The sequence below is a fragment of the Tubulanus polymorphus genome, chromosome 3 (assembly GCF_964204645.1).
Source record: "Tubulanus polymorphus chromosome 3, tnTubPoly1.2, whole genome shotgun sequence".
Taxonomy (NCBI): domain Eukaryota; kingdom Metazoa; phylum Nemertea; class Palaeonemertea; order Tubulaniformes; family Tubulanidae; genus Tubulanus; species Tubulanus polymorphus.
The window spans coordinates 11,093,429-11,118,289 of NC_134027.1; the positions used below are offsets into that span (position 1 = coordinate 11,093,429).

Consider the following 24,861-nt stretch of genomic DNA (forward strand, 5'->3'; position numbering starts at 1 on the left):
ACGACCGCTGATTGGTCGGTGTTGTGAAATAGGTCATTATCGGGCCAATTGACAGCAGCGTAACTGCAAGCGTTTTGGATAGTGGATGAGCCAGAGATCATCATTGAAAATGGCTACGAGAACTGGTTCCTCGATGGAGGGACAGAATAATACGGCTCAGGCGGCTTTATTCGCGCGACTAAAACTACTCTACCCGGCTGTCAACCAAGACGAGACTCCTCTTCCAAAATCATGGAGCCCAAAAGACAAATTCAACTACATAGGACTCTCACACAACAATCTGCGCGTCCATTACAAAGGTAAACAAACACAGTTTTATCTATTGGATTTTCTTCAGACTTCACATACGGACGTACCAGCTGATTACTCATTATGCTCGTCGAATAAATCACCATATTTTGTTCAAGTATTTTAGACGTTTAAATGAGTGTCATTCGATCTTCTGATCAGAAATGTTATTAACTATCAAAAACTATTTTTCAATGCTTCACTGTTGTGTTGTTAGTATTGCACAATTTTAAATGGATCAATGTTTCTGATGACTGATGGTGTATGGGTGTGTTTGTATGCTGGTTAGGGTGTGATATTTTGCTCGAATCTTTTATACATTTTACTGTCATTCCCTTTTGATCACAACGTTAGATCTATCATTTCGAATAACTGAGGATCTTATTGCGGCAGGTCACCCCTTGACCTTGGCAAAAAATATATTAAATCAGTTGGCTGTGTTCAAAATGATTATATCTAATCCTTTGGAAGACCAGTGAAGAATTAGGCTAATTGAACTAGGCCTAATTAGTTTAGTAATTCATTGAAGTCAATAATTGATTTGGGGTTAACCTGCCCGCTAATCGATGTAAATCTATGGACTATGGTAAACATCATTTTGAAGCCAGGCAGATGGTACCATAATATTCATTCTATAAAAGCATAGGCCTACTATGATATTACAACAAGTGCACGCTCAATATTCTATGAGCAGGCTCAATGTAGGCTATCATATTCTTAAGATCTGTTGCCAATCTTATAGGCTATGTAAACCTGCACGTAAAAACGAAATTGAATCAGTGCTAAGTACTACGAGGGGAAAATCTATTTTGATTTTATATTCTTTATGCTGGTGAAATAGGAAGCAATTTTTATGTGGTTTTAAGCCTATTAATGATTAAGCTGTTCGAATCTGAGGAATAGATACCAGCATTATTTGAGAAAAACTGGAAACTGATATAAATGTATCGTAATACGTCCGGTTTGGTTTGGCTCAACCTTTTCGAAACAAGCCTGATAGAAACTGAATCGTTAAAGAACACATAGTATCCGCGGTCATTTGGTCAACCTTTTCTCTACGAATCTCTACGTTTCCAATAGAAGCTTAATCGTAAAAGAATCAGGCCTACGTAAGTAGCCGCGTATTTAGCGTATCAAGATCGTTCGAAGGCTGTTCCGAGTTTTGCTCTTCGTACGTAGATACGGTTTCGTTTGACGTCGTGTTCAGATAACGATGTATATTGACAGCCGAGTAGTACTGCTTCGCTTTGTTGTCAGTTGTCACTAGATCGTTGAATCTTTCGTTCGTTCGTCCGTACAGAGCTCTCCCGAGTGTTGCCAGTTCATGGTTCCAGGAAATATTGATTTTCGCTTGTGCCGTAACGATGCATGTAAACATACACAGAAACAGCGGAAGCAGAAACCATGGCGTACATACAAACGTATTATTATGCATTAGTTAGATGATTCGCGTGGCGGTTCGATATACGTATTTTTCTGTTTCCGCGAAATAGTTTGTCAATAAAACGAAGTACTAGCTATGTAATGGAATGGCGTATCAGAATCTCTATTGGGGGAATATGTCATCGTTTCGTTTGGTCTAGTGCCCCAGATTCCCGTGTAAGAGTAAATATATAACCTGTTCCCGGGATTTTGCGTCACGATTCCTGCTTGGAATCGAGCCAGGTTTTTATTGTCCCTGTACTTATTCCCGGGCTGTTTATAATAATCGTAATGGGTCAAATGACGCTATTCCATTTTGTCCGGTCATGTGCTTCGATCATCGTCGGGTCATATTGTAGTCAGTCGTGTAGATTTATATTGTTTATTGTTTACAAATTTTAAACATCTAGTTATGTTTCTTTCGAATACATATAAAGAACTTTTTGATTGAATTATACTAACATATATATTATTATTATAAGATTATTATTATATTGAAATTATAGGCTACTAAAAACATTAGATATTTTTAGCCCTTTACCTTAAAGGCTTATGGTAGGAAGATCCCTCGGATTTTCCAAAAGGAAGAGAAGTTCATAAACAAGTCAGTGGAAATAAAGGGCAGGTACTAGGACTTTTAGATACCTGATAGCCATCTATCACTGACCCCCTGCTTTCAGGGCAGACAAATTTGAGGGTGTGTTATTAGGCAAGAAAATGAATAATAAATTCACAATTTCACAGCCATTTTGGATATTCATAATTCCCCGTGCGTTATTTTCATTTAAAAAATGTTAGTTCGTAATGAAAGAACGTGATGCATTAAAGTGTATCAGCCCAACTATGGCACTCACTCAAATTCATTACGACAGACAAATAGGCGTAGGTGTCTATTAAGACAAAAGGTCTATAAACTATTCAATTTGGACTGAATGACATTCTAATCGATTTGTCATTCGTCGCTCGGGTCACCAATGAAATTGATGATTCACTGGAAAATATAAGAGATTCGTGATGATTTTCAAATTCACGTTTTCATAGGAAATTTTGCCTTGATCTCACAAAACCACATACGTCAAATTAACGATTCATGAAAACCTATTTTGCTTTCTGTGCTGTGAGTGTAAATTTGGCCATTCTACCATAATACTTGTATCACTGTAAATTACAGGGTTTCCAGCGGTCCTTCCAAGTCCTTCTTTGTCCTTCTCTTGGAAAAAGTTTGGACAAACTTCATCTTTGTCCTTTTTTTTTACTCTAAGACCTTCCTCTTGATAAAAAAGTCCTTCCAAATTTGATTTTTTATGTACTTTTTCTGCGCAATTTTGTCGCAAATTTGACTGTTGAAGTAATTTCTTACTCGGACCTGGTAATTCAATTGTCAGTAAGATTTAATATGCAGGAAAGTGTTATGGAATTACCCTGACATGTATGATTGGTCTACATGATGAGTATTCCGGTCAAGGCATTGCAAAAATGCTTCCTTATGAGCCCTCGTTTTACTGGAAAGTACTTCTTTCCGAGTCCAAAAGTGCCTCCTTTTGGGGCTAAAATTGCCGAAAAAGTCCTTCTTAGTACTTCTTTTTATCCTGGCCTTACCACTGGAAACCCTGAAATTAAAACCCTTAGTTTAACCATGGACGTATAAACTAGATTAGGCCTATACGTCCATGGTTTAACAAAGTATTCTTCCCCCTACTCCGTATATCTGATAAGAAAAATGATGCATCAACGAAATTACACTAGAGGCTACAGTAAAACGTTCTTCTTCGGAGTACAAAAATATTAGGAAAAGATCATCGTGAATATATATAAGCATATATATATAGGCCCTATATATATATATAACATGATTCGAAATGTAGCGTTCAAAATTCTTTGAAGTCTAGCATACCTACAACAGTAGGTGTTGGATCACCATCTCTCTTCCGTAGGTTATTTATTGATCTTGAAGTAGGGCCTGACCCTGTTATTTATTTGATTGGTTGATTTCATTTGATAAGTTTTGAATGAATAGCCACACTCAGGGGCAATAGATAATGAAATTCAAAACCCGATGCGAATTTAGAAGATTAGAAATTGAATTCTTTCGAAAAACTGTTGTTTTTTTTTAAATTGATTTTATACATTAATTTCGATTTTAATCTTTTAAGAACTTCATGTGGGGGGTAGATTTTATTCTCTCTCTTCCACAAGAAAATATATTTTACGGAGACCCTGACCTGCTTCGAAGCACACACCTAATGATAAATAGACAAACGGTTGCCTAGATGGGATGTGACCCTCAAAAGAGAAACGATCACCTTGAGTTCGAATCGCCTGCGTTGTTTTTGTCCGTGTACAGCGATAACGCGACTCGAGATTGTTGCCGTTGTTGTTTTTATCAGTACGTACAATTATTGTTTTTGTTCGTTCGCAGGAATGGGTAAAACTCACAAAGACGCAGCCAGCGTACGAGCTACTTATCCGATACCCGCTTCGTGCGGTGTTTATTACTTCGAAGTGAAGATTATCAGTAAAGGAAGAGACGGGTAAGTTATCCTACAAATACGAGATCCGTGGCCCGGTTTCGTGCTGCAAAAGTTCAGTGACCCAACTTTTTTATTTGTTCCGGATACCACCAGGTGGCATGATCATCACTTAGGCTGTCAATTGTAAATAGTACACTGTATTTGTATATATTGTAAATACTCTTGTTATGTTTTTAAAAATATTTTTTGACGCCTTATAAAACGTTACCATTATGAAACCTAAACAATGTTAACCATTCAGCGTCATTTTACAAACGACAACCGTAAATGGATGTGCAAAACGTCACAGGTTTATGTGTACACATACTAGCTATTTGGCAAAATATTATTGATAAAGATGTAGAATGGCTCCCTTTGATTATATAATGACGTCTATTTGAACGTCGAAATGTTATATTGCATTGAATATCATGAGAAGACGTATTGTAATAGTAAAGGATGTATGATTATATCAGGAGCGGCAGGCATAAATAGAAATGATAAGTAAATCGGATTATTCGGTTAAATGGCGGATGTATACACGATTTGGAAGTCTGATATAAAAGTCAGACCCTGACATGGGGATGCTAGTGGAATGACGAAGCTATCTACGATCTGAGTAGGGCCGGCGTGAATTTCATCGGCGGCTACAAGCGGTCTATATAAAAACGTGTTAACATATAATTTCAATATTCAAATGTTTTAGAAAATATGTTCGATATAAGGGGTATGCAAGTTTCATGAGATTAGCAATTTATAATAGCATAGCTGTCATATACGGCTCCGCGTCCATTGATGGCATGTGTATAAGGTGACAATTCAATTCAATACATTATTGATCATTATTACATTGAAATTCCGGGATAAAATTTAAAAAACTTACAAATCTTAAAATAAGAAAATACAAAATACAAGACACACGGTTAATTCATACAGAATAACATGAATAAGTTCTTTAAATGACAATGTCTACTTCAACCCAGACTCAAGTCTAGGATATCGAGTGACAGCCAAACCGGGCCCCAGGACCGGGCCGGCTGGCTACACGATATGCTCAACGTCATGATGAAGCAAACATCCAAAGAACTGTTTCTTCAACCATGGAGGTAATGAAGTTGCAGACCAGCTTAGAGGCAAAAGTGAATCGAAGTCGGTCACAAGTTGACAATTTTTTTTAAATTAGACCAGTTGAAGACTGTATCATCTACCCAATCGCCAAATCTCATAATTCCCCAAATTTCTTAAAACTTTGATTTCAAATTTGCAATTCCACATTAGCTTCTCCCAGAAATTCTACATTTTTTCGCAGGCGTCAAATAATTTATTAAAGTTAATTTTCTTGTTTATTTTTCTCTCGATATGTAAATATTTGTAAACAAAATCTTTTTTTCCTCCACGTACCATGGAAATGGTTGGAGAGTAATAAATTATCTTATCTTATCTTATCTGTCATATGAAAGAGAATTTTCGCTGGTATCAAATGATCATAATTTTGAAAATAAAAGTTTGACAACCCGACTTCAGTGTTGGATAGCACCAGATGGCGTGATTATATTATGCATTATCTAAATACTCTTTTTCCTCCATGGAAATGGTTGGATTGTAAATAAATTTGTGATTCGTTATCTGTCCCTTATGATAGACAATTTTGCTGGCTCCAAATGATCGTAAGTTAGAAAAAGTCCTCATCGATCGTATTACTCAATCTCCTAATGATCTTGTATTATTATGTAAAAAAAGAAAAAACCTGATTAAGAAATTGCATTTGTCTACCGAATAATTGCTCTCGTTAGTATTGTTCTGTAGCATTTTATTTGAATGTATATCTCCCTTAGCTTTTACTAGTTACTTTCTGTTATTTCTGTTTGTTGACTCAAGTATATTGTGTTACTGAATTTGTAATTGTGAAACATTGTTTCCCCGAAACCATGTTCCTTCTCACGGTTCTCTCGTAAACTCAAAACGCAGGGAAATGCTCAGAAACATGTTTCTATTTCCTGTTTTCTTGTTTCCCTGCATCGTATGTGTAGGGCTTTATGCGGATTATGAGGGTTTTTGCAACGCGTAACGATTAAAACTCAACTCTGTTTGAAGCGTAAACATTTTTATGGAACTCAAAGCCTGCGTAGATCACATATTTTAATGTGTTTACCGGGTATTATGAATCTTGCTATGTATGGAAACCTAGGAGAAAAATAGCTGTGCCTTTTTGTTTAAACCCCTATGACTAGTTGCAAAAATTCATAAAGACTAGTCTTTATGAATTTTTGCTTATAGTGAATGTATCCGTCAATTTTACTGCTTTAAACTGTCCATTACTCATGCAAGTATCAGTATATATGCTGTCTCCACCCATCCACTCGGCAGTGTTCATCACTTCTTTAACCCTTTCAGTACGTCTACACGGCACTTCTACACCGTAGTGCGGTGTACGAATCAGTGATGGATTTTGCTAGTACACTGCATTGCGGTGTATTGATTTAATTAGTAATTACTAATTATCTCTCTTGAAAGATGGCAGCACCTGTCAAACATAGTGAAATATTACTAACTAACGATATACCGCGCCAGGGTGTAGACGCACTATGGTGCTATTCCCGTTATTCAACACACGAGGGTGGAATTTTTCAGAATTTATCTTCAGCACTATAGGGTATTAATTAGCCAGCACTGAAAGGGTTAAGCTTAGAAATGCTAAACATTTGGGATTTATCTTCAAACTGTGATATGTCCACAACTTGGTGAATGTCTGGAGGGGTGGTTTCGGACTGCAGATTCATAGGTGCGTCAGGCGCTGACGCGTAATAAACCCTCCTCTCCCCCTACCTGATAAAAAAATCCCCTTAAATTTGATTTTGCAACAAAATGTTTCGATATTCTTGTGTTGAAAAACTTCGAACGATTTCAAAAATTTTGAAATCTCCACGGTGTTGGTCACAATATTCACCATGGGTAGTCCGTTTTAGCCAGCTACACACATTAAAATGACATTATCATAGTTTTGAAAATTTCTAAGAAATATAGTTTAAAACTAACAATAAAATATGTATGTATGTATGTATGTGTTCTTTAATCATGTTTTGAAAAGTATTAGGCCTATATAGTTTTAATCTAAGTTTTATACTCTAGTTTGATGGAAAACTGAATTTGGAAGGAATTTTACCAGGGGGGATTTAATACAGAGGTTTGCCTATCAGACAACGTGGCTGAAAGTCGTTGTGTGTATAGCTTTAAAAAGGTGTTAATAGGTCTATTTTTTCAACGTAACTGTGTCATTATTACATAAAAGTATCGTGCTGAGTTATTGCAATAGTTTAAAAATATTAGGCCTACTTACGAATTATTGAAATACTACGGAAAAGCGTGATTCATTGTTAAATCAAAATCTTGCGTTTTTGGTTGGGACCTTTTATGTGTATGTCAGCTGTACTACATTAAATCCATTAGGCTATTTAGAAGTTTCTAAATACGTTTTTCTCCATGTGAATATGGATTTTTTCCTTCTAGTCGACTATTTGTATGAAATATAGACTTATCATGTTATTGATATTATCATTACCATTATTATTATAAGATATCGATGATCCTCAGTATGAAGTAACTTTATTTTGAAACAATGTTGTAATCAGCGTGTAACATCAACTATTAGCTTAACCCTTCCGGTGCTGACTAATTGATACCCTAAAGTGCGAAGGATAATTGGAACATTTTTGAAAAATTCCAGCCCAGTGTGTCAAATAACAGGCTTATAATGCATCACCTCAGTGCGGTGTATCATTACTTTCTTATATCTAACTTTGTTTGACAGGTGCTGCCAACTTTTTCATTAGAAATATAGAGCTTAAAAATTACATCAAAACATCGCAGTGCGGTGTTCTGGCCAATAGTCAAGCACCGATTTATACACCGCAGTTCGGTGTAGACGCACATAATTTTCAGCTTTATTTTTCTTCGTTATTGTGGAATTCTCTTTATGCTGTATGTTTTGGATAAAGTTTGTATGTATCTAATAATTTGTAACGTGTCTCTATCTATTTTCAGGTATATGGGTATTGGACTTTCAGCTCAGGGTGTTAATATGAATAGATTACCAGGTACGATTTCGTTTTTTGTGAATCATTCATTGATTTATCGATGGCGCGATTAACGTTCACAGTCAATTTGTGGATCGCTCGGAGGGTGAATTAGTAGTGTAATATGGTCAACATCGAATGATATGCAAGTGTTAAGTTTAAGCGGATATCATTTTGGCATTTATTAAGAGATAGATTCATTAGATAAATGAATGGATTGATTGTCTAGACCAAACTGGCCTTATCAGAATCAAGATTGCTAACTGGTGACCATTGTTTTCGTCTCCAAAATCAGCGCTTTTTGCACAACTTTGAAGTTTTCAATGGAAATTTTGAAGAGGCTTTGATCAGTTGTCTTTTATGCGTATTTCCCTAGGGTCATTATCCTAAGAAAAATTGGGTCAATCAGACTCAAGACGTGAGCCATGCTGTGACTTGTTATGCCTAAAAAGGTCATTTTTCGCCTGAATGGATTGATTGTCTTGATAATTTGTTTATCTACTCGAGATATTGGCCCGATCAGAATGAAGATGGCTACTTGTGACCATTGTTTTCTTTACTCCAAAATAAGCACTTTTTGCATATTTTCGAAGATTTCGACGGAGACTTTAACGGCGCTTTGATCAGTGGTTTTGATGGTTTCTCATGTGTATTTCTCTCTAGGGCCATCGTCGTAAAGAAAAATTGGATCAATCAGACTCGAGACATGAGCCCATCCTGTGACCTTTTTATGTGCCTCAAAATGGCGTTTTTTTGCCTGAATTCGCACGACCTGTAGCGTACTAATGGATTGCTAGATTTCATTGATATTTGTGGTGGGTATAAGTAATTGAGAAGGGATCTTACATATCAGATGCATTTTTCGATCATTCAACTTTAACGCAATTGGTGGCCATCTCAGTCGCATCAGTCTCCAGCGATGTTTTTTCACCAGGGGGTGTTGAATAGCGAATAATATGGGATTTCCATATATATATATTGGTAGCTAGGAATAATGTAACCACAAAACTCTAGCTCATGACAAGTCCCATGATTACAATGAGTTACATTGATTATTGAAACGGTCAGATTTTCAACAATTTCACCGATTGGGCTATCGTCTGGATCCCTAGTTAACAAGGCGTTCAGTGTTAACTACGGGTTTAAAAACATGAGAGCTTTCATATAGGTGTAAAAAAAGCATATGGATTTTTATCATAATCCGCCTGTTGGTTCAGTGGGGGAAAAAGTTCCCCGCTTTCCGAGAGAAAATTTCAACCAGCGAACAACCTTGAGAAAGAGTTCTCACACGACGACACCGATATAGATGGTATCATTGTTGAACCGGGGATTGTTTACTGAAACTCGTGGTTGTTATTCGTACTCGCTCGAGAAGCTTCAGACTGATGTTATATTTTTGAACTGATTGATTGGAAACGAATTAGCCGCGTAACTTGCACTATACCTCTACAGTGCGATCAATATTGCCACGGATGAAAAACTATTTTCTCGGTCACCAATGAGTACTCATCTAAAGTGCTCATCGGAGGATTTTATGGATCAGTTGTCTTGACCACTCTTTGATCTTAAAGTAGGGATTTTCCCTGTTATTTATTTGGCTGGTAAATTTCGTTTGATTTTTTGATTGATTGTCCCTTACTGACCCACCACACCTGCCAGGAGCGAAACAGGGGGTTTGATTTTGAAATCGGAAATCGAAGTACAAATATAGTTGTGTGATCGGCGGTCGGTCGAGTAAACAGAATTTTTTTTGTTTTTTTAAATCGAAGTACGGTGTTCACGCTGGCCTGGGAAACTCAGGGAATCTGAAAAAATCAAGGAAAACTCGGGGAATTTGACAAATTTTAGGGTGTGGGCGCTGACTCCCGTCCGCTTGTTGCCATCCCCCCACCCGACCCCCCCTTCCGCTTGCTACCTGAATTTAGTCTGTTCCATTTTAGAAGAGACCAATTTAGACTGACCGTAAAGGCCAATCCTGGTCCATTCTACGATTTTAGAACTGACCATTTTTGGTCCGTCACACTGTTGTGTCCAGCTGAACCAGTGATAGCAGCTGAAAATTTTGGTGAATGCAGAGCATAATTTTGGTCAATTATGAATCGGTCCGTTCCATGTATGGACCAAATAATGAGAACACATTAGCCAATGATAGTACGGATGCTGCTTACAGAGGAGATGCCATCGTCACCTTTTTTGAACTTTTCCTTGTCGGCTGATTGAAGCGTTTAACCGAGGGCTCTCGTGGAAAGATTGAGGAAATTGACGGGCTCTTCGTCATCGACCGTTTTCAACAGCATCGGTCATCAATCGTCAATTTTCCAATCGTTATCCGTTATTTCCAATTCAATTTACTAAGTGTAAGTCATCATTTGGATTAGTCATCGTTAACACGATGATTGTCACAGTGTCACAGCTCCAACGACTATAAGCAAGTTCGACTGTCATACGAGACTCCCGAAACCTTCGCCATTTTGGTTATTTTACATGATGAAACATTCCTCCTATGTGCTTGAATGCAGTAAGAAAAAAGGGATCTGGATTTGACACCGGGCTCCTCGTGGCTATGAGTCGAATCTCTTGTTTATTTCGTGTATCCCATACAAACCCACCACATCTATCAGGAATGGGGCTTACATGTTGAAATCAGATATTTTAGTAATGCTTATTGACTGAATTGACTGAATTTATTTTCGAATTGTGGCAGCACAAACATTTTCCGGGTATCACCAATCATTCTTAGCTGAAGTACGAATAATCTGGCAAAATCACGTGAACCAAATACGATTAAATCCTCCTCCTCTATTAATTCTCTAACAAGAAAATTCATTCTGGCGCAATATTAAAACTCTGAGGCTAATTCCTTGTGATATTACTATTTATTACTACTCTCTCGATATTCAACTCCATAAGATGCCTATGTACGTCATTATTGATGTCTTAGCAGAAACATGTCTAATTTCATCCATCTCGTGTATCTTATCAATTGTTTCTTTTTTCAAGTACGGTCACCACTTGGCTTGGTTACAGCCCGTGTTACAGTTCGTGGGCTCTGTGACAGGACCCTCACTTATTGATGTAAATTCTGGGTTATATTTTCATTTGATTGCTGTCTTAAGAGAAAATGAATAATCATCATTGCAACACCCATCTAGAAGGTGACTTTGAAGAAGTTCTGGACAATAAAAAAATTTCCTTACATATCTGGGCCCAGTTCCTCAAAAGGTTGGTTTTAGAGTTAACCATTGGATAGTTGACATAATGACAATTAAAAGTTAATTATTACTATGGTATTATCCAATGGTTATCTTTAACCAACTTTTAAGCAACAGGCCCCTGAATTATTGGAAATATTTTCCATATTTCGTTACTAATTAAATAATCATTCGTAGTGATCGTTCGAATTTGACTGGTTGTTTTTTTGCTGTAGGAAACCAACTTTTAAGCTACTGGCCCCTGAATTATCAGAAATATTTTCCATATTTCGTAACTAATGAAATAATCATTCGTAGCGATCTGATCGTTCGAAATTGACTGGTTGTTTTTTTTTGCGGTACGATCTGTAGTTGCTGTGTATGATGGTATATTATTGCTGGTTCGAACTACCGCTCGTACGTACATTCCCCATAGGCAAATCATAATACCTCTCGCCGCTAACAATGTATGCCGCGGCGTTCCCTAGGGTTCCCTTATCCACGGTGTGTGTGTGTGTATTCATAATAATCTTCGATTAAATAGCAATTTATGGCCGAATTATCGTCGGATTTTTTTGAAGCCCTCGAATAATGCGGAAATTGATGTTTGATTAGCAATTTGTTTATTTCGAAGAAAACCGATGAAAAGTCATGCCCAAATGAGATGAAGTTTGGAAGTGACCTGTTCCACGATATACGTGATGTTCGATGTTCAAGCTGATATCGAACCTTTTATGTACATTCAGCCAACGACGATCTCTTTATGTTATGTATATGCGAGATGCAGTTTTATTAACAGAGGTCATCCTTATGAATTGTAAAAGAAGAAGAAGTCAAATCGAATGAATTATTTTACGAATAGAATCGTCAACCGTATTGGAACTATATCTGCCTACTGGGGCCAGTTGCATACTCGTGGCTTAGACTTGAGACCAGTCTAAGACCAACTTAGTTCTAAAGCCAATCTAACAACTTAAGACCAGTCTTAAGACCACTTTTGGACTTAAGTCATGACTGTGCAACTGGCCCCTGAAGTTATGAAGGCACAGATCTACAGGGTGCTTCTGAGGCTACAGGACCCCCTTAAGAAGATTTCCTTTGTATTATTTGTTTTCAGTTTTTCAACGCTACGTGTCAAAGTACTTGGTACATTTTACGTATGAGATGATCATCAAGCCTAAGTGTCTAAAAAACATTCAGAATGCATAAAAAATAAGAATAAAATTTTGCAAATTTGGGAATGACCAGTAGAGCTTTGAGAAAATCCAGGATTCGCCCCCTGGAAGCACCAGTCAGTTAATTCGTTCAAGGCTGGACTAATCATTGGAAAGATTATGAACGGAAAACTAATTACTAACTGTATAGATGTCGAGATACCTCCGAGTAATGATAGTGCTCCAACTTTAATTTAACATCTGCGTATTGTTAACCGGTGCTCTGATCTCCAAAGCCATATATCACTTGATTTCACTGTTACATGGGGGGGAATAGGAGATTGTCGTATTTGATTGCAGGCAGGCTCTCTTAAACGCTTAAAGGGTAAAAGACGCTCTGCACTTTCTTTCTAAATTCAGCGGTCTTCCGCAATACTTGTGTCATGATTCTTTTTTTAATGCCAAACGGGTTGGACCCTGTATTATCGACTGACCCCGTTAATCTGGATCAGATTAATCCATACTTCAGTGTAATAATCTGGATCAGATTAATCCATACTTCAGTGTAATAATCTGGATCAGATTAATCCATACTTCAGTGTAATAATCTGGATCAGATTAATCCATACTTCAGTGTAATAATCTGGATCAGGGTAATCCATACTTCAGTGTGATCCAATAGAAATCACCGATTTCAATTTTATTCACAATGTTATCCATGTAATTAATGTCGATTTTTCTTTCGATTGTTGTAGGCTGGGATAAACATTCATACGGTTACCACGGCGATGACGGTCACTCGTTTTGTTCATCGGGCACGGGACATCCGTACGGCCCTACGTTCACTACGGGCGACGTTATAGGATGCTGTGTGAATATGATTGATAATACTTGTTTCTACACGAAGAACGGCGTCAATTTAGGAGTAGCATTCTCAGATCTTCCCATCAGTGTAAGTCGCTAGTAGAAATATTTCGCTAAGATGAAGTCCCGTTCATGTGTTTAATGTTTTGGTCCGATTGCTGAAATTTGGCTCTGGCCTGGTCGGACAGAACAGGTACAGATGCATTTGGCACGGGCCAAAAATGCTCGTGTGATCGCGGCTTATGTGCGACTGGGGGTCGAGCTCTGAGTAGCAGCTGAGATGTTGCTTATTCCCCAGTGATCGATGGCTGGAAGTAGTAAGAATTAGGCAAGAGGTCCTATACCTTCATCTTGGCACTTTTGAAATTGATAGAAAATATTGATGATTGTGATAGATATCAGTTATCTTAACCACTGGTGAAACACTTCGTCCACGCTGGATGATGATATAAAAGCCCACACTTAAGCGTAAGTCAGGTCGACTAAGATTCGATCGGATCGTAAGTAGTCAAGTCTGCAATTGTTTAATCGGGAACCTTTTCGAGACACGAGTTTACTTACGACCGCGACGGATTGACCGCAGACTGATGGTGGGCGAATCGTAGGGATAGAACGAGTTTTCTACGACTGATCTTACAACAATGATCATTTCCTAGAACTGATCTTAATGTCTTAGCCAATCGGCTGTGAGTCACACGACTTTTAGCGTTTGTTTGGTCACATCATAGATGGCGCTAGACTCGACGATGATGGCGTTGTCGTCGACCCGAGTGCTCTTAGGAGCGTGGGACAAACCAATTGCCAATCAGTGGTCAGGTGTGTGTACTGTCGCTGTTCTTTCGACGATCTAGTCAGGTCGTAAGTCGACCTGAGTTGGGCTTTATGTTCATTGAATCGTAGGGCTATATGTACTTCCCTAGTTTGCTCTACTTTAAACCTGTTACGTTAGTAACTGTTTTCATGCTGCATATTACCTTCTTACCTACTTTTGTATTCCCACAACTCATTGCTTAATTAGTATCTCTTTTGTTCCAGATTGTATATATAATATAAGAACAGAGAGATTAATTAAGCAATAAGCTTATACAGCATGAAAAATAATTTTTATAGTAACACTAGTAACAGAAGATGAACATCAAGATAGTCGAAAAGTCGAATAAATACTAGCTCAAGGAAACATATCAAGACTTTTTTTTTATCATTAAGTGTGGGATTTTATATCAGTAACCTTATTATTATTAGGCCTACGATAGATTATAAACATTATCATTGCACTCGCTGTGTCTTATACCGAGACAGAAGAAAAATATATGAACTCAATGTACTCAGTTATCGGCACTAAAATTTCATCTCCATCAACTCTCATATGCGTTTGAATGAGATGAATGAATTGAGAACATTGTACATATATGATTATCATTTCTCGATCTCGTTTTTGTATTTCAGTCAAATCTCTACCCAACTGTTGGCTTACAAACACCGGGAGAAGTTGTGGAGGCGAATTTTGGACAGCATCCATTCGTGTTTGATATTGAAGATTATATGCATGTACGTACATTATCAGCGCACTCTTTGTTAAAACCTTCGAGCTCCCTAATTCTTACACTGGACCCCCATAGGTTCCCAGCTGAAAATTCGAACCAATGTATTTCGAACCAATGTACTGTATAGAATTACGTCATTTTGCGATGCAGACCCACTAGAATTATGCAGATCAAAGAAATCGGGAGGTGGGGGCCTAAAAGTTAAAAGAGAAGGCATCGGAAAAAGCAGCTGCGTCAAAGGCCACAGTAGGGTCCAACCCACAGCCACGGTGTTAGATTATATTTTTGAAGAAATTCATCAAATTGATTCAATTCCTGAGAAGATTGGTGTCAAATTTGCATCTCTATCTTTGCGAAAAGGGCAACTTTTATATTTGAAGAGTGTAAGACATGTATCCGCAACCCCAAATCTGCAACCTGCTCACTTCTATAGTAACCTAGTAACTAGCCAGCTAGGATCTAAGTGTTAATGACTGTTGAAACCCTATGACAAAAATCCATGGAATCCATGGAGACAACAATAAACTCAGTTATTCATATCAGTTCTTGTAATGCCATGTGATATTGCTCGCTGATTGATTATTCAGCTGTGGATGTTTTGCAAAACTCAAAACATCCACCGCACACGGGATGAAAAACATTTTTAACTACACAAAACATTTTTCGCAAATCAAGCAGTGCTTGATTTTCTGTTCGGCGTTTTGTGTTTGGTATGACTTCCCCGCACACGGCATAACAAAAAACATCGAAAACATTTTTTCATAAGGAAAAAACGTTTTTTCGGTGCCGTGTGCGGTGGGCTTTAATGATTTCAAACATTACCCTAAATTTACTGTTGGGTTTTTTTAACGATTTGTAGGAATGGAAACAGAAAACTAGAACAACTATTGATAGATTCCCTGTAAACGATATCAAAGGAGAATGGCAAACAGCCTTACAAAAGTACGTTCTGATTATTTTGTTTCACCTCGAGAACAATTTCTAGTGGAACTTGGGGGGGGGGTACCGGTACATCACCAGATGGCCTGACTTACTGTTGGTGTTACACAGTCGTAATTAGTGGATTCTCGATACATTTGTACACTAAGAACTGGATCTTTAGGCTTCCAAACTGAAAAATCATCATAAAAGCTGTTTGAAAAGATACTGAAGCGTCCGAATCAAAAAATCATCGGTGTTTGTTCAAGTTATCACTGATGATGAAGTCCTTAATGTATAGATAAAATTAAACGAAAGTAGTCAGGGCCATCTTTGTTTCATCAACCTGGTTGAACCAGGGTTTAACTGAGTTCAATATACATAAACCAATGTGTATGCAGTTTGTACATAGGACGTAAATCTATATTACCATACGCTGAGTGAAAACTCGTCTTATATTTATAGGTTTATAGGTTTATAAAATTTGAATTCAGGAGCCTAAAAATCCAGTTCAAAATTGAAAATCATCTTAAGCCAGTTGCTCAAAAGTTGGTTAGCAGTTAAGAATTAAAAGTTCATTGTAACTATGGTATTCATACGCCGGTCATCTTTAAACAACCTTTGAGCAACTGGCCCCTGGTATCTGCCGGTACCCATATGCTACAGTGAAGCGATGTGGATGTCCCCATTTTGAGAAATGCTAGATATTATATATGTACGTATGATTTTCATGATTATTACAGAATAGTGTCAACGTATCTGGTACATCATGGTTATTGCGCTACGGCCGAGTCATTCGCGCGCAACACCGGTCAGGCTTTTCAGGAAGAACTCGCATCCATCAAAAACAGACAAAGTAAGCTCTTGAACTACGTTTTAAAACCAGTACAGTCAACTCTCAATTATCGGCTACTCGTGCGTCGAATGGCTTTACAGTGGATCATTGAAGAAGTGGATGAATGAACAGAATTTTGCAAATTAGAAAACTGGGGCGGCGGGAGATAGGCCTAATCGAGGTTTGACTCGGCATGCATGGATTATAGTAGATAAACAACTGCGACTATAATTGCACGTAGCCCTAATTCATGAATCGATAAACTAAAGGCTACTATAATACTGTTGATCTTCATTCCTTGGACTTTCACTCTTTTGTCACTTTAAATGAATGGTATACGTACACAGACATACATCGGTACACTATTCACAAAATCCATATGTGACCTACAGGGCCCTATAAAAAATCTACAGACTTTTGTAAATTAGACATTCGTCATCTGATGAGTACGTTACCCAAAGCGAAAATATTGGAAACATCTAAGACGATATTTTGAATAAAATTCATCTTACTGTACGTGCATTACCAGAGTAATGAAATACTCGTCATGTTCACCTTGCTATTAATTTTTTCACAAAATAACTTACGTAAAGTATGTTCAAAACATTGATAAAATAGTGTGGCTAGCACTGCTTCCCTTGCAACCTTATCTAAAGATTCATTCTTAAAGCATTGATTATGTTGTGTTAGTTATATTTTATGCCATTGAAAATGGTGGGTTATCTATTTTAATAGTCAATTCTTAAAACCTTTCAGTGCTGACTAATTTATACCTTTAAGTGCTGGCAATAATTTGAAAATGTTAGAAAAATTCCCCCGGTGCATTGAATAATGGTCATTCTGTCATAATGCATCTACACCACGTTGCGGTGTATCATTAGCCACTACTACATATTTCACTATGTTTGTGCTGCCATCTTCAATAGTGATACAAATGAATTACCAAATAACATGAACAAACTGCGGTGCGATGTACTAGCAAAGTCCATCACTTATTTGTACACCGCACTGAAAGGGTTAAGGCTCACAAACATTGATTGTTTTGAAATTTTGAAAAACTGAATCACGTGTAATGAATTTTATCTTAATTGTGTATAATTACAGGAATCCAAAAGCTAGTTTTAGCCGGTCGTATGGGCGAGGCAATCGAAACGACTCAACAGTTATACCCTGGACTTCTCGAACGCAATGCGAATTTATTGTTCATGCTTAAATGTAGACAGTTTATCGAAATGGTAAACGGCACGGACAGCGAGGTTCGCGGCGCCGCGTTTCGCAGTCCGAGATCTCGCCACGGCAGCGGCAGTGGCAGCACTAGTCCCGTTCATTCGAATATCCATAGCAATCGTCCAGCTCACAGTCCGAATCGGATTATACAGACTAGTAGTAGTAGTAACAACAAAGCACAGCAACAACAACAACAACAATCAAACGATTTATCGACGATATCCGAACAACACATGAACGCGGCGAATTCGGCGATGAACGGCGATTCGGGTGCGGATAGTCGCGTAGTTGATCTCAACGATATCGAAATGGAGGATCACTCCACGGAGGAAAGCCGCGTTATCAGTAACGGTAACGCAACGAACGGCGTCATTAACGGTACCAGTCACGTCGAATGCGACATGGGTAAGTTCGTTACGGATTATATTTTCGACTGATTATAGGCCTATCAACGTGATGGTGTGTACTCGTGTGAATTATTATCAAGCTGGTTTGACTACGTAGCAGGGTTCCTACAGGGGAGTCTACGGTAATTGGGCATATGAAAATGATGCAGACACTTCCTTGCAATTTGAAATTTTCTCCTTGAAATCTCCTTACCGTATCTCCAGGAATGACTGATCTGTAGAGACCCTGTATTATCGACCACCTTAATCCACGGATCAGATTAATCCATACTTCAATGTGATCCAAACATAATTTGTGGTTCACTAATACATAACTTCGTAAAATATTTTGTTTAAACTGGATTAATTGCATCAGTCTGAAATGATCCAGATCAATGGAATTTACTGTATAAAGCTCGTGGAAATTTGGTTGTGATTTGCTGGTAATGGTATTAACTATGATTTAATGATGTATATGTAGAAGTTGACTCCAGTTCGCAAAAGAGGCAATTGTGCGGCGGAAATCAAGCGGCGATCGAAAAAATGCTACAATACGGACGAGAATTACAAGCCATGAGTGTTCAACTACGCAGGGAATATGGAAAAAATGAGTCAAATAAAAAAGCATTGCAGGTTCGTTTATTTCATCGACGAAGGTATTCCCCTCCCTCACCCCATTATTGTCCACACTTCTCATGTTATTGAGACATTGGAGGGGGACCAAGCTTTAGACTGCAGGTTTCATACCACATACTCCTTGAAAGCAGCTCTATACTGAAAATTAATTTTCAAGGATCTCTTATTTTGAGAATATATTCTAAGAATCCACGAAAATCTTCTTTTCAAAATTTCAATGTACACCTGATTTTGGTCTGCGACAATGGTTCCTGGCTTAATTGGCAAAAGACTTTAATACATGAATACATAAATGAATAGTGGTATACGTCTTGATATTGCCATTGAAACCTCTTCAAATTTTGATTTTTCTCTTTGAATACTCCTCAAAGACGTCCTCAAATTTTAGAATGACCGAATACGTGTAGCATAAAGCCTGTACCTGCAAAATTCATTCAGCAATCAGTTCAAGATTCTGCTTCATGTACTACAAGATTCTGGTTTCATCATTTCTCCTCTTCCAAACTACCCGCAATGATATTTACTTGTACGTAAATGATATCGTGTCTTTTGTTCTAGGATGCATTTAGTTTGTTAGCTTATTCAGATCCATGGAATAGTCCAGTTGGTAATCAGCTATGTCCAGTAAGACGAGAGCCTATCTGTGCAGCTTTAAACAGTGCCATTTTAGGTAAGTAATGTTCGATCTCAATTAATTGTTCTAGTATCGGTAACTGTCGTTATACCTTACATGGTCTATGTCAATCGATTTTGTCATAAATTCTTGGCTGTGAGCACAATGGGATACCGGCACTCACCAGATGGCGCCACAAAAAACTAGGTCATATGTGTTGTGAAAATTCAATTCATTTTCAATGAAATTTGAACTTGATAGTTAGGCTTCCAAATCTGAAAATATCAAATGAGTCATCGCATACCGTAGATATAAGATTCACTTTCGCATTCAGTGTATGGTACAGATTTCACAGAAAATTGATTTGCTAATGAGAAAGGTTGATTACCGGTTGAATTTTATTGAAATGTAGAAGGAAATTGAATCACGATAACCCAGTGCCCGATGGAACATCGCTGAATCCTCGCTTTGCGTTGTAGTGTTGCTGGTACCCCATTCCATCAAGATGCTTGACATTAGCAAAATTTGTCGAGTAAAATAGTCTGCACTATCCAGATCATTTGATCAAACCAAGGAGTAATAAATCTAGATAAGACATATTTCTATAATAGAATTTAAATGAAATCCAGATAAGATCAAATTTCTGGATTATCTCGATACAGATTGAGTGGGTTTCACTGTATTTCACTTTCCTTGGAACGATTATGAAATGTTCTTCTCCCCGTCATTTGCAGAGTCTCATGGATTGCCTAAGCAGCCTCCTCTCGAACTGGCGATCGGACAGGCCGCCGAATGTATGCACTTAATGTCGAAATCGGGCATCGGTTCCAGTGCCTTCGCCAGCATACACGATTATCTACAATAACGAACGGGTGAAATAAGAAAAAAGTTTTTAAAAACCTTTGTTAATTAGAACTGCTGGTTGGTATTATACAACAACACACCCTCGGATTGACAGTGTGCGTTTGCGTGACATGTGTGCGTGTTTGCGCGATTTCGAATTCATTGAACGTTCGGTAAACTTCTGCTCAAATCTGCTCATTTCGCGACCATCACTCATTATCTATTCGCCTTCCCTCGGCGAGGATTTGAACTGATATGGCATAGGGCGTAACGACCACGGTATGATAGGCCGCTTAGCGGAATATTCTAATGTGCATGGCTAGTTGATTGCGACGTTGATGATATCGTTAATCAGAAATTGCATATCAATAAATCTTACGGAATGGCAAATATTTCAACAACTAGTTTGATTTGGTCCATTTATGTAATGTGTGATGATACCAAGCGCGGGTCGGTTGCTCAACAACAGTTGGTTAAAGATAACGGGCGGATAAATATTGTAGTAACTATGAAATTTTAATTGTCACTATTCATGTATGTCTATACTGGTTAACTAATACCATCTATTGAGCAATTGGCCCCTGTACTCTCAACTCAATATGACGAGGGACATACTGTTGATACCATTCCGCTTCTTTTTCACTGTTGAGAATAAAAGCAATGGAGTATGCATCAACTTCATTCTCAGATGGCTCTGGCTGCACGAACTTGTATGGATTGGACGCAACCAGAACTGCAGGCAGAAACAAATCTTTCCTTTCATAGCTATCACGGCACAATAAGCATGATTAGGATCATCGAAAGATTATCTTCAGGAATAACTTTCGAAATCAACAATATACTGCCTTAATCGCTGTTCAATTATTTAGATTCAGTGTTTCGTGAAATTTCCGTATGGTGAATAAAGAACGTGATACTGTTCTGGGCCTCGCTCGCTATATCATCGAGTTCAAATCCTCGCCACGTCGGAGGATGTCTGCATCTCACGGATGAAAAATTCTGATGAAGCTAGAAGTTTGTAATATTGTACATACCAGCGAACCTTGTGTGACATTTATTTCAAGTGATTGATTTGACAGATACAAATGATTTGAAGCGTACGAAGAAGCCTCGATAGTTGATAGTAGCGTGTATGAGGACAAAACATTACCGGACATTAGTTTTATTCCGCCATGCGGAATTGAGCGATTTTTCCCGCGACTCGGAATTCGTAGTTGAACTTTTCGCAGAACCAGATATTAATCCCGTTTCGCTATGTATATGTATAGGTTTGTAACGATGATGTCTACAAGAAAATGAGTTAGGGGGTTATACAAGTATATATGTGTGTGTATAGTTAATTGTTGTGCGCGCTACCAAGCGCTGCCATGGCAGCCATATTGACTGAAGTAATAGTAATGGCGATGATGATGAAAATGATGATGTATAAATTTAAAGTTTGAATAAATCTTTATTAATGTTTATTATTTAAGAGGTTGTTGTACAGATGCAAAGTTCCTGATGGAATTGTAACTTATATTTTATTGTGTGATTTAGACAAGAACACCGTAACTAGGTGGATAAGTGATATTGTTGGTCGTAATGCCGCGTGGTACCTCAGTCATTATTGTAATTAGCTTCCCGGGAGTCGGTTTTATAGACTAGTTTAACTTCCAGAGAGGTGACGGTCGGGTTTATGCCAGTAACGATATGCGAAAATCGTCATCGATGGCGCGCAACAGATCGAAAATCGGTTATTCCCAGCTTTGGCAGCATGAGTTGGTTGAGAGGTGTGATAAGAATCCTGTTGTTGAAGGGTTTACCTCTGTGGCCTCTTGCACAGTAATTTCAAAGCCCATTGCAGATATAACTATTTTAAACTGGTCTGGTGCTAATTGAGTTGACATTTGATTTAGTACGTCGAAACCAGTATATAAATCTGGCTCCCAGTGGTCATCCTCCTCGGCAGGGATTCGAACCTGATGACATCGCTTGACTCAAGACACGGCACAAAACCCGCCACACTTAACCGGGCACGCAGGTATATGCGCAGGTCAGCCGTGCGAAAAGTTGCGGCACCTATATAAGGGCGCTATAAATGGAAAACCGGATAAAAAAGGATTGGATTGGCTTATAATGACATCATCTAATCTGGGCACTATGTCTAGTGTGGCAGCGTTTCATACCGTGGCGAGTCTCTATGCCGTCAGGTTCGAATCCCTGCCGGGGAGGATGGCTCTATCAGAGCTGCCAACCGTTACTGATTTTCAGTATTTGTTACTCTTTTATAACGAGAAATACTGATTTGATTTGTTCGATGAGTACAGAGATATGAAAGATGTTACTGAGGGTATAAGTGTTGATTACTGATTGATTGAACCTTTTCTTACATATTTCGATGAGATGTTACTGAAAAAAGTTCAATTTGTTACTGATAGCACTTTTTGTGAGGTTGGCAGCCTGTTCTATCCCTGTTTTGCTCAGTGGTTAACTCAAGTGTTTATGAATTGAGTTAATTCCCAGTTTCACTTCAAGGAAGTAATGAAGAAATGAAATCGATTGAGATGAACTCTTCATTGCTAAACGGGAAGCTAGTCTATAAAACTTACCTCCAGCTAATTATATTTGCTGACACGAGCATGTATGATTATTACGTACACAAAGTTCTATATAAAGAGGTCCCACCCGTAATGACGAAGGCAAATCTGTAGGTTGAGTCTAATCTTGCTCATTTCATCTCTACCGTATGTACAGCATAAGGGATTTTGACCGATGGCTTTCAAATTGTAGGTACACCGATGCGATTCCTATTATGATCATTGTACGCTACTACAGGTCGTAGTTATATTGTAAATGTAGACTGAATATATTGTTACCGATACATGTATTAGTACGGGCTTCGTTAAGTTATCAAGAGAGATACCGCGGTTCGTGTGTGTATTTCCCTATTTTTCATTTTTCAAAACTTCCACAATGATATTATGTATGAAAAACCGGAGCGTGAAAACTCCTCGTTCTAGTTCAGCTGTTTATGAAATAGTAATGCAGGTATCAACCACGCACGTCTCTTGGATATTCGATACTTTATCACCATTTTGCCTTCAGAATATTCACCTGCAACATATTAATCGAGAAAGTATGGGAATACTTATACAACAGCCAGTCATTTCAAGGGCGTATCTAGGATTCTTAGAATGGGGTGGAACTGAAATTTGAATGAGCACTTAATTCGATAAGGGCATATTTGGCAATGCGAGGGCTTCAAGCGCAAAAACCTCCAACAGAAAATGTAGGACAAAAATTGACTTTTCTGGCCTTGATCACGGCCCATTTGGATTATTTTTCTTCTTTTCAAAAATTGTCTTAGCAAAAAATGTTTTTCCAGACCATTTGGATGGCACATTTGAATTTTGAGGGGAGGACTAGTCCACCCTGCATTAACCTGCCCTTCTATCACGTTAGCATTACAATGACTTTAAGCTACAATGGTCAAGTAGTGACTGCAGCTGGTTGATACCTGCATAAGCATTGCTTAGTAATGTTTAGGGGTATTCTAAGATCGCCATGCTGAAGAATTGATGCCCATCGCGGAGCAAGGTCATCTTAGGAGGTCCAAATTTATCATGGTATAATAAAAGAGCAGGTCCCGATTTTATAGACTGGTATTAACTTTAACCCGGGGGCTAACTCAATTGAAATTGAATTGAGTTAGCCCCCGGGTTTAAAGTAAATACCAGTCTATAAAACTGGCCCCAGTGTTCTATCGAAATAGTGTGTTATAACGAGGTTCCAACTGAGTATTGATGATACATGTGTAATGTGAAGTTTGTTTTTACTGTTCGTTCTACTACGATGAATCATTATCGAGTGCGTGATCATTTCTCAAACAACAAACGATACAAACATCAAATAACGTGAACTGTATTTCACCGATTCATATAAGAATACATAGAATATAATTATTATCGACATTTCATTATTATAATTCTGAATAAAAACATTGTACGAAAACGGATGAAGTTTTTAGTTAATTTCGCGTCTCTTTGGAAGAAGGGTTTTCAGACAGGTTCAAGGCAACGTTTTATTCAGACCTGTGTGTACCAACGCAAGTCGCCAACTTCAGTCTAATGCAGCCTCAGGTATTCAATTCTTGTCAGCATTCTTCCAACTTTGACTGCCCACGTTTCATCCGTGTTCAGGACATCGCCTCATTATTTTGAATTGAAAATTAATTGATGAACGGACTTCAAAAGTACAGTGTTTAATTAATATCACCACACTTTCACGATGAAGGGGTGGTTCCAGGCTGCAGATGGACCTGATTAACAGCTTGTCATAGGTGCAGAAAACAAAGGTGGTTGGCTACACTGGATTCCCA

The 24,861-nt window shown here is 38.1% G+C and overlaps 1 protein-coding gene across 1 annotated transcript; it reads left to right on the forward strand.

Moving 5' to 3' along the window:
* The first annotated feature begins 97 nt into the window (after nt 1–97).
* On the forward strand, nt 98–24,447 carry LOC141901396 (ran-binding protein 9-like). The gene is made up of 11 exons (XM_074788604.1): nt 98–299; nt 4,130–4,241; nt 8,262–8,314; nt 13,394–13,590; nt 14,949–15,050; nt 15,906–15,988; nt 16,708–16,820; nt 17,904–18,431; nt 18,894–19,045; nt 19,607–19,718; nt 20,396–24,447. Exons 1-11 carry the CDS (start codon nt 110–112, stop codon nt 20,524–20,526), a joined length of 1,773 nt encoding a protein of 590 aa, XP_074644705.1. The 5' UTR covers nt 98–109; the 3' UTR covers nt 20,527–24,447.
* The last annotated feature ends 414 nt before the right edge of the window (nt 24,448–24,861 follow it).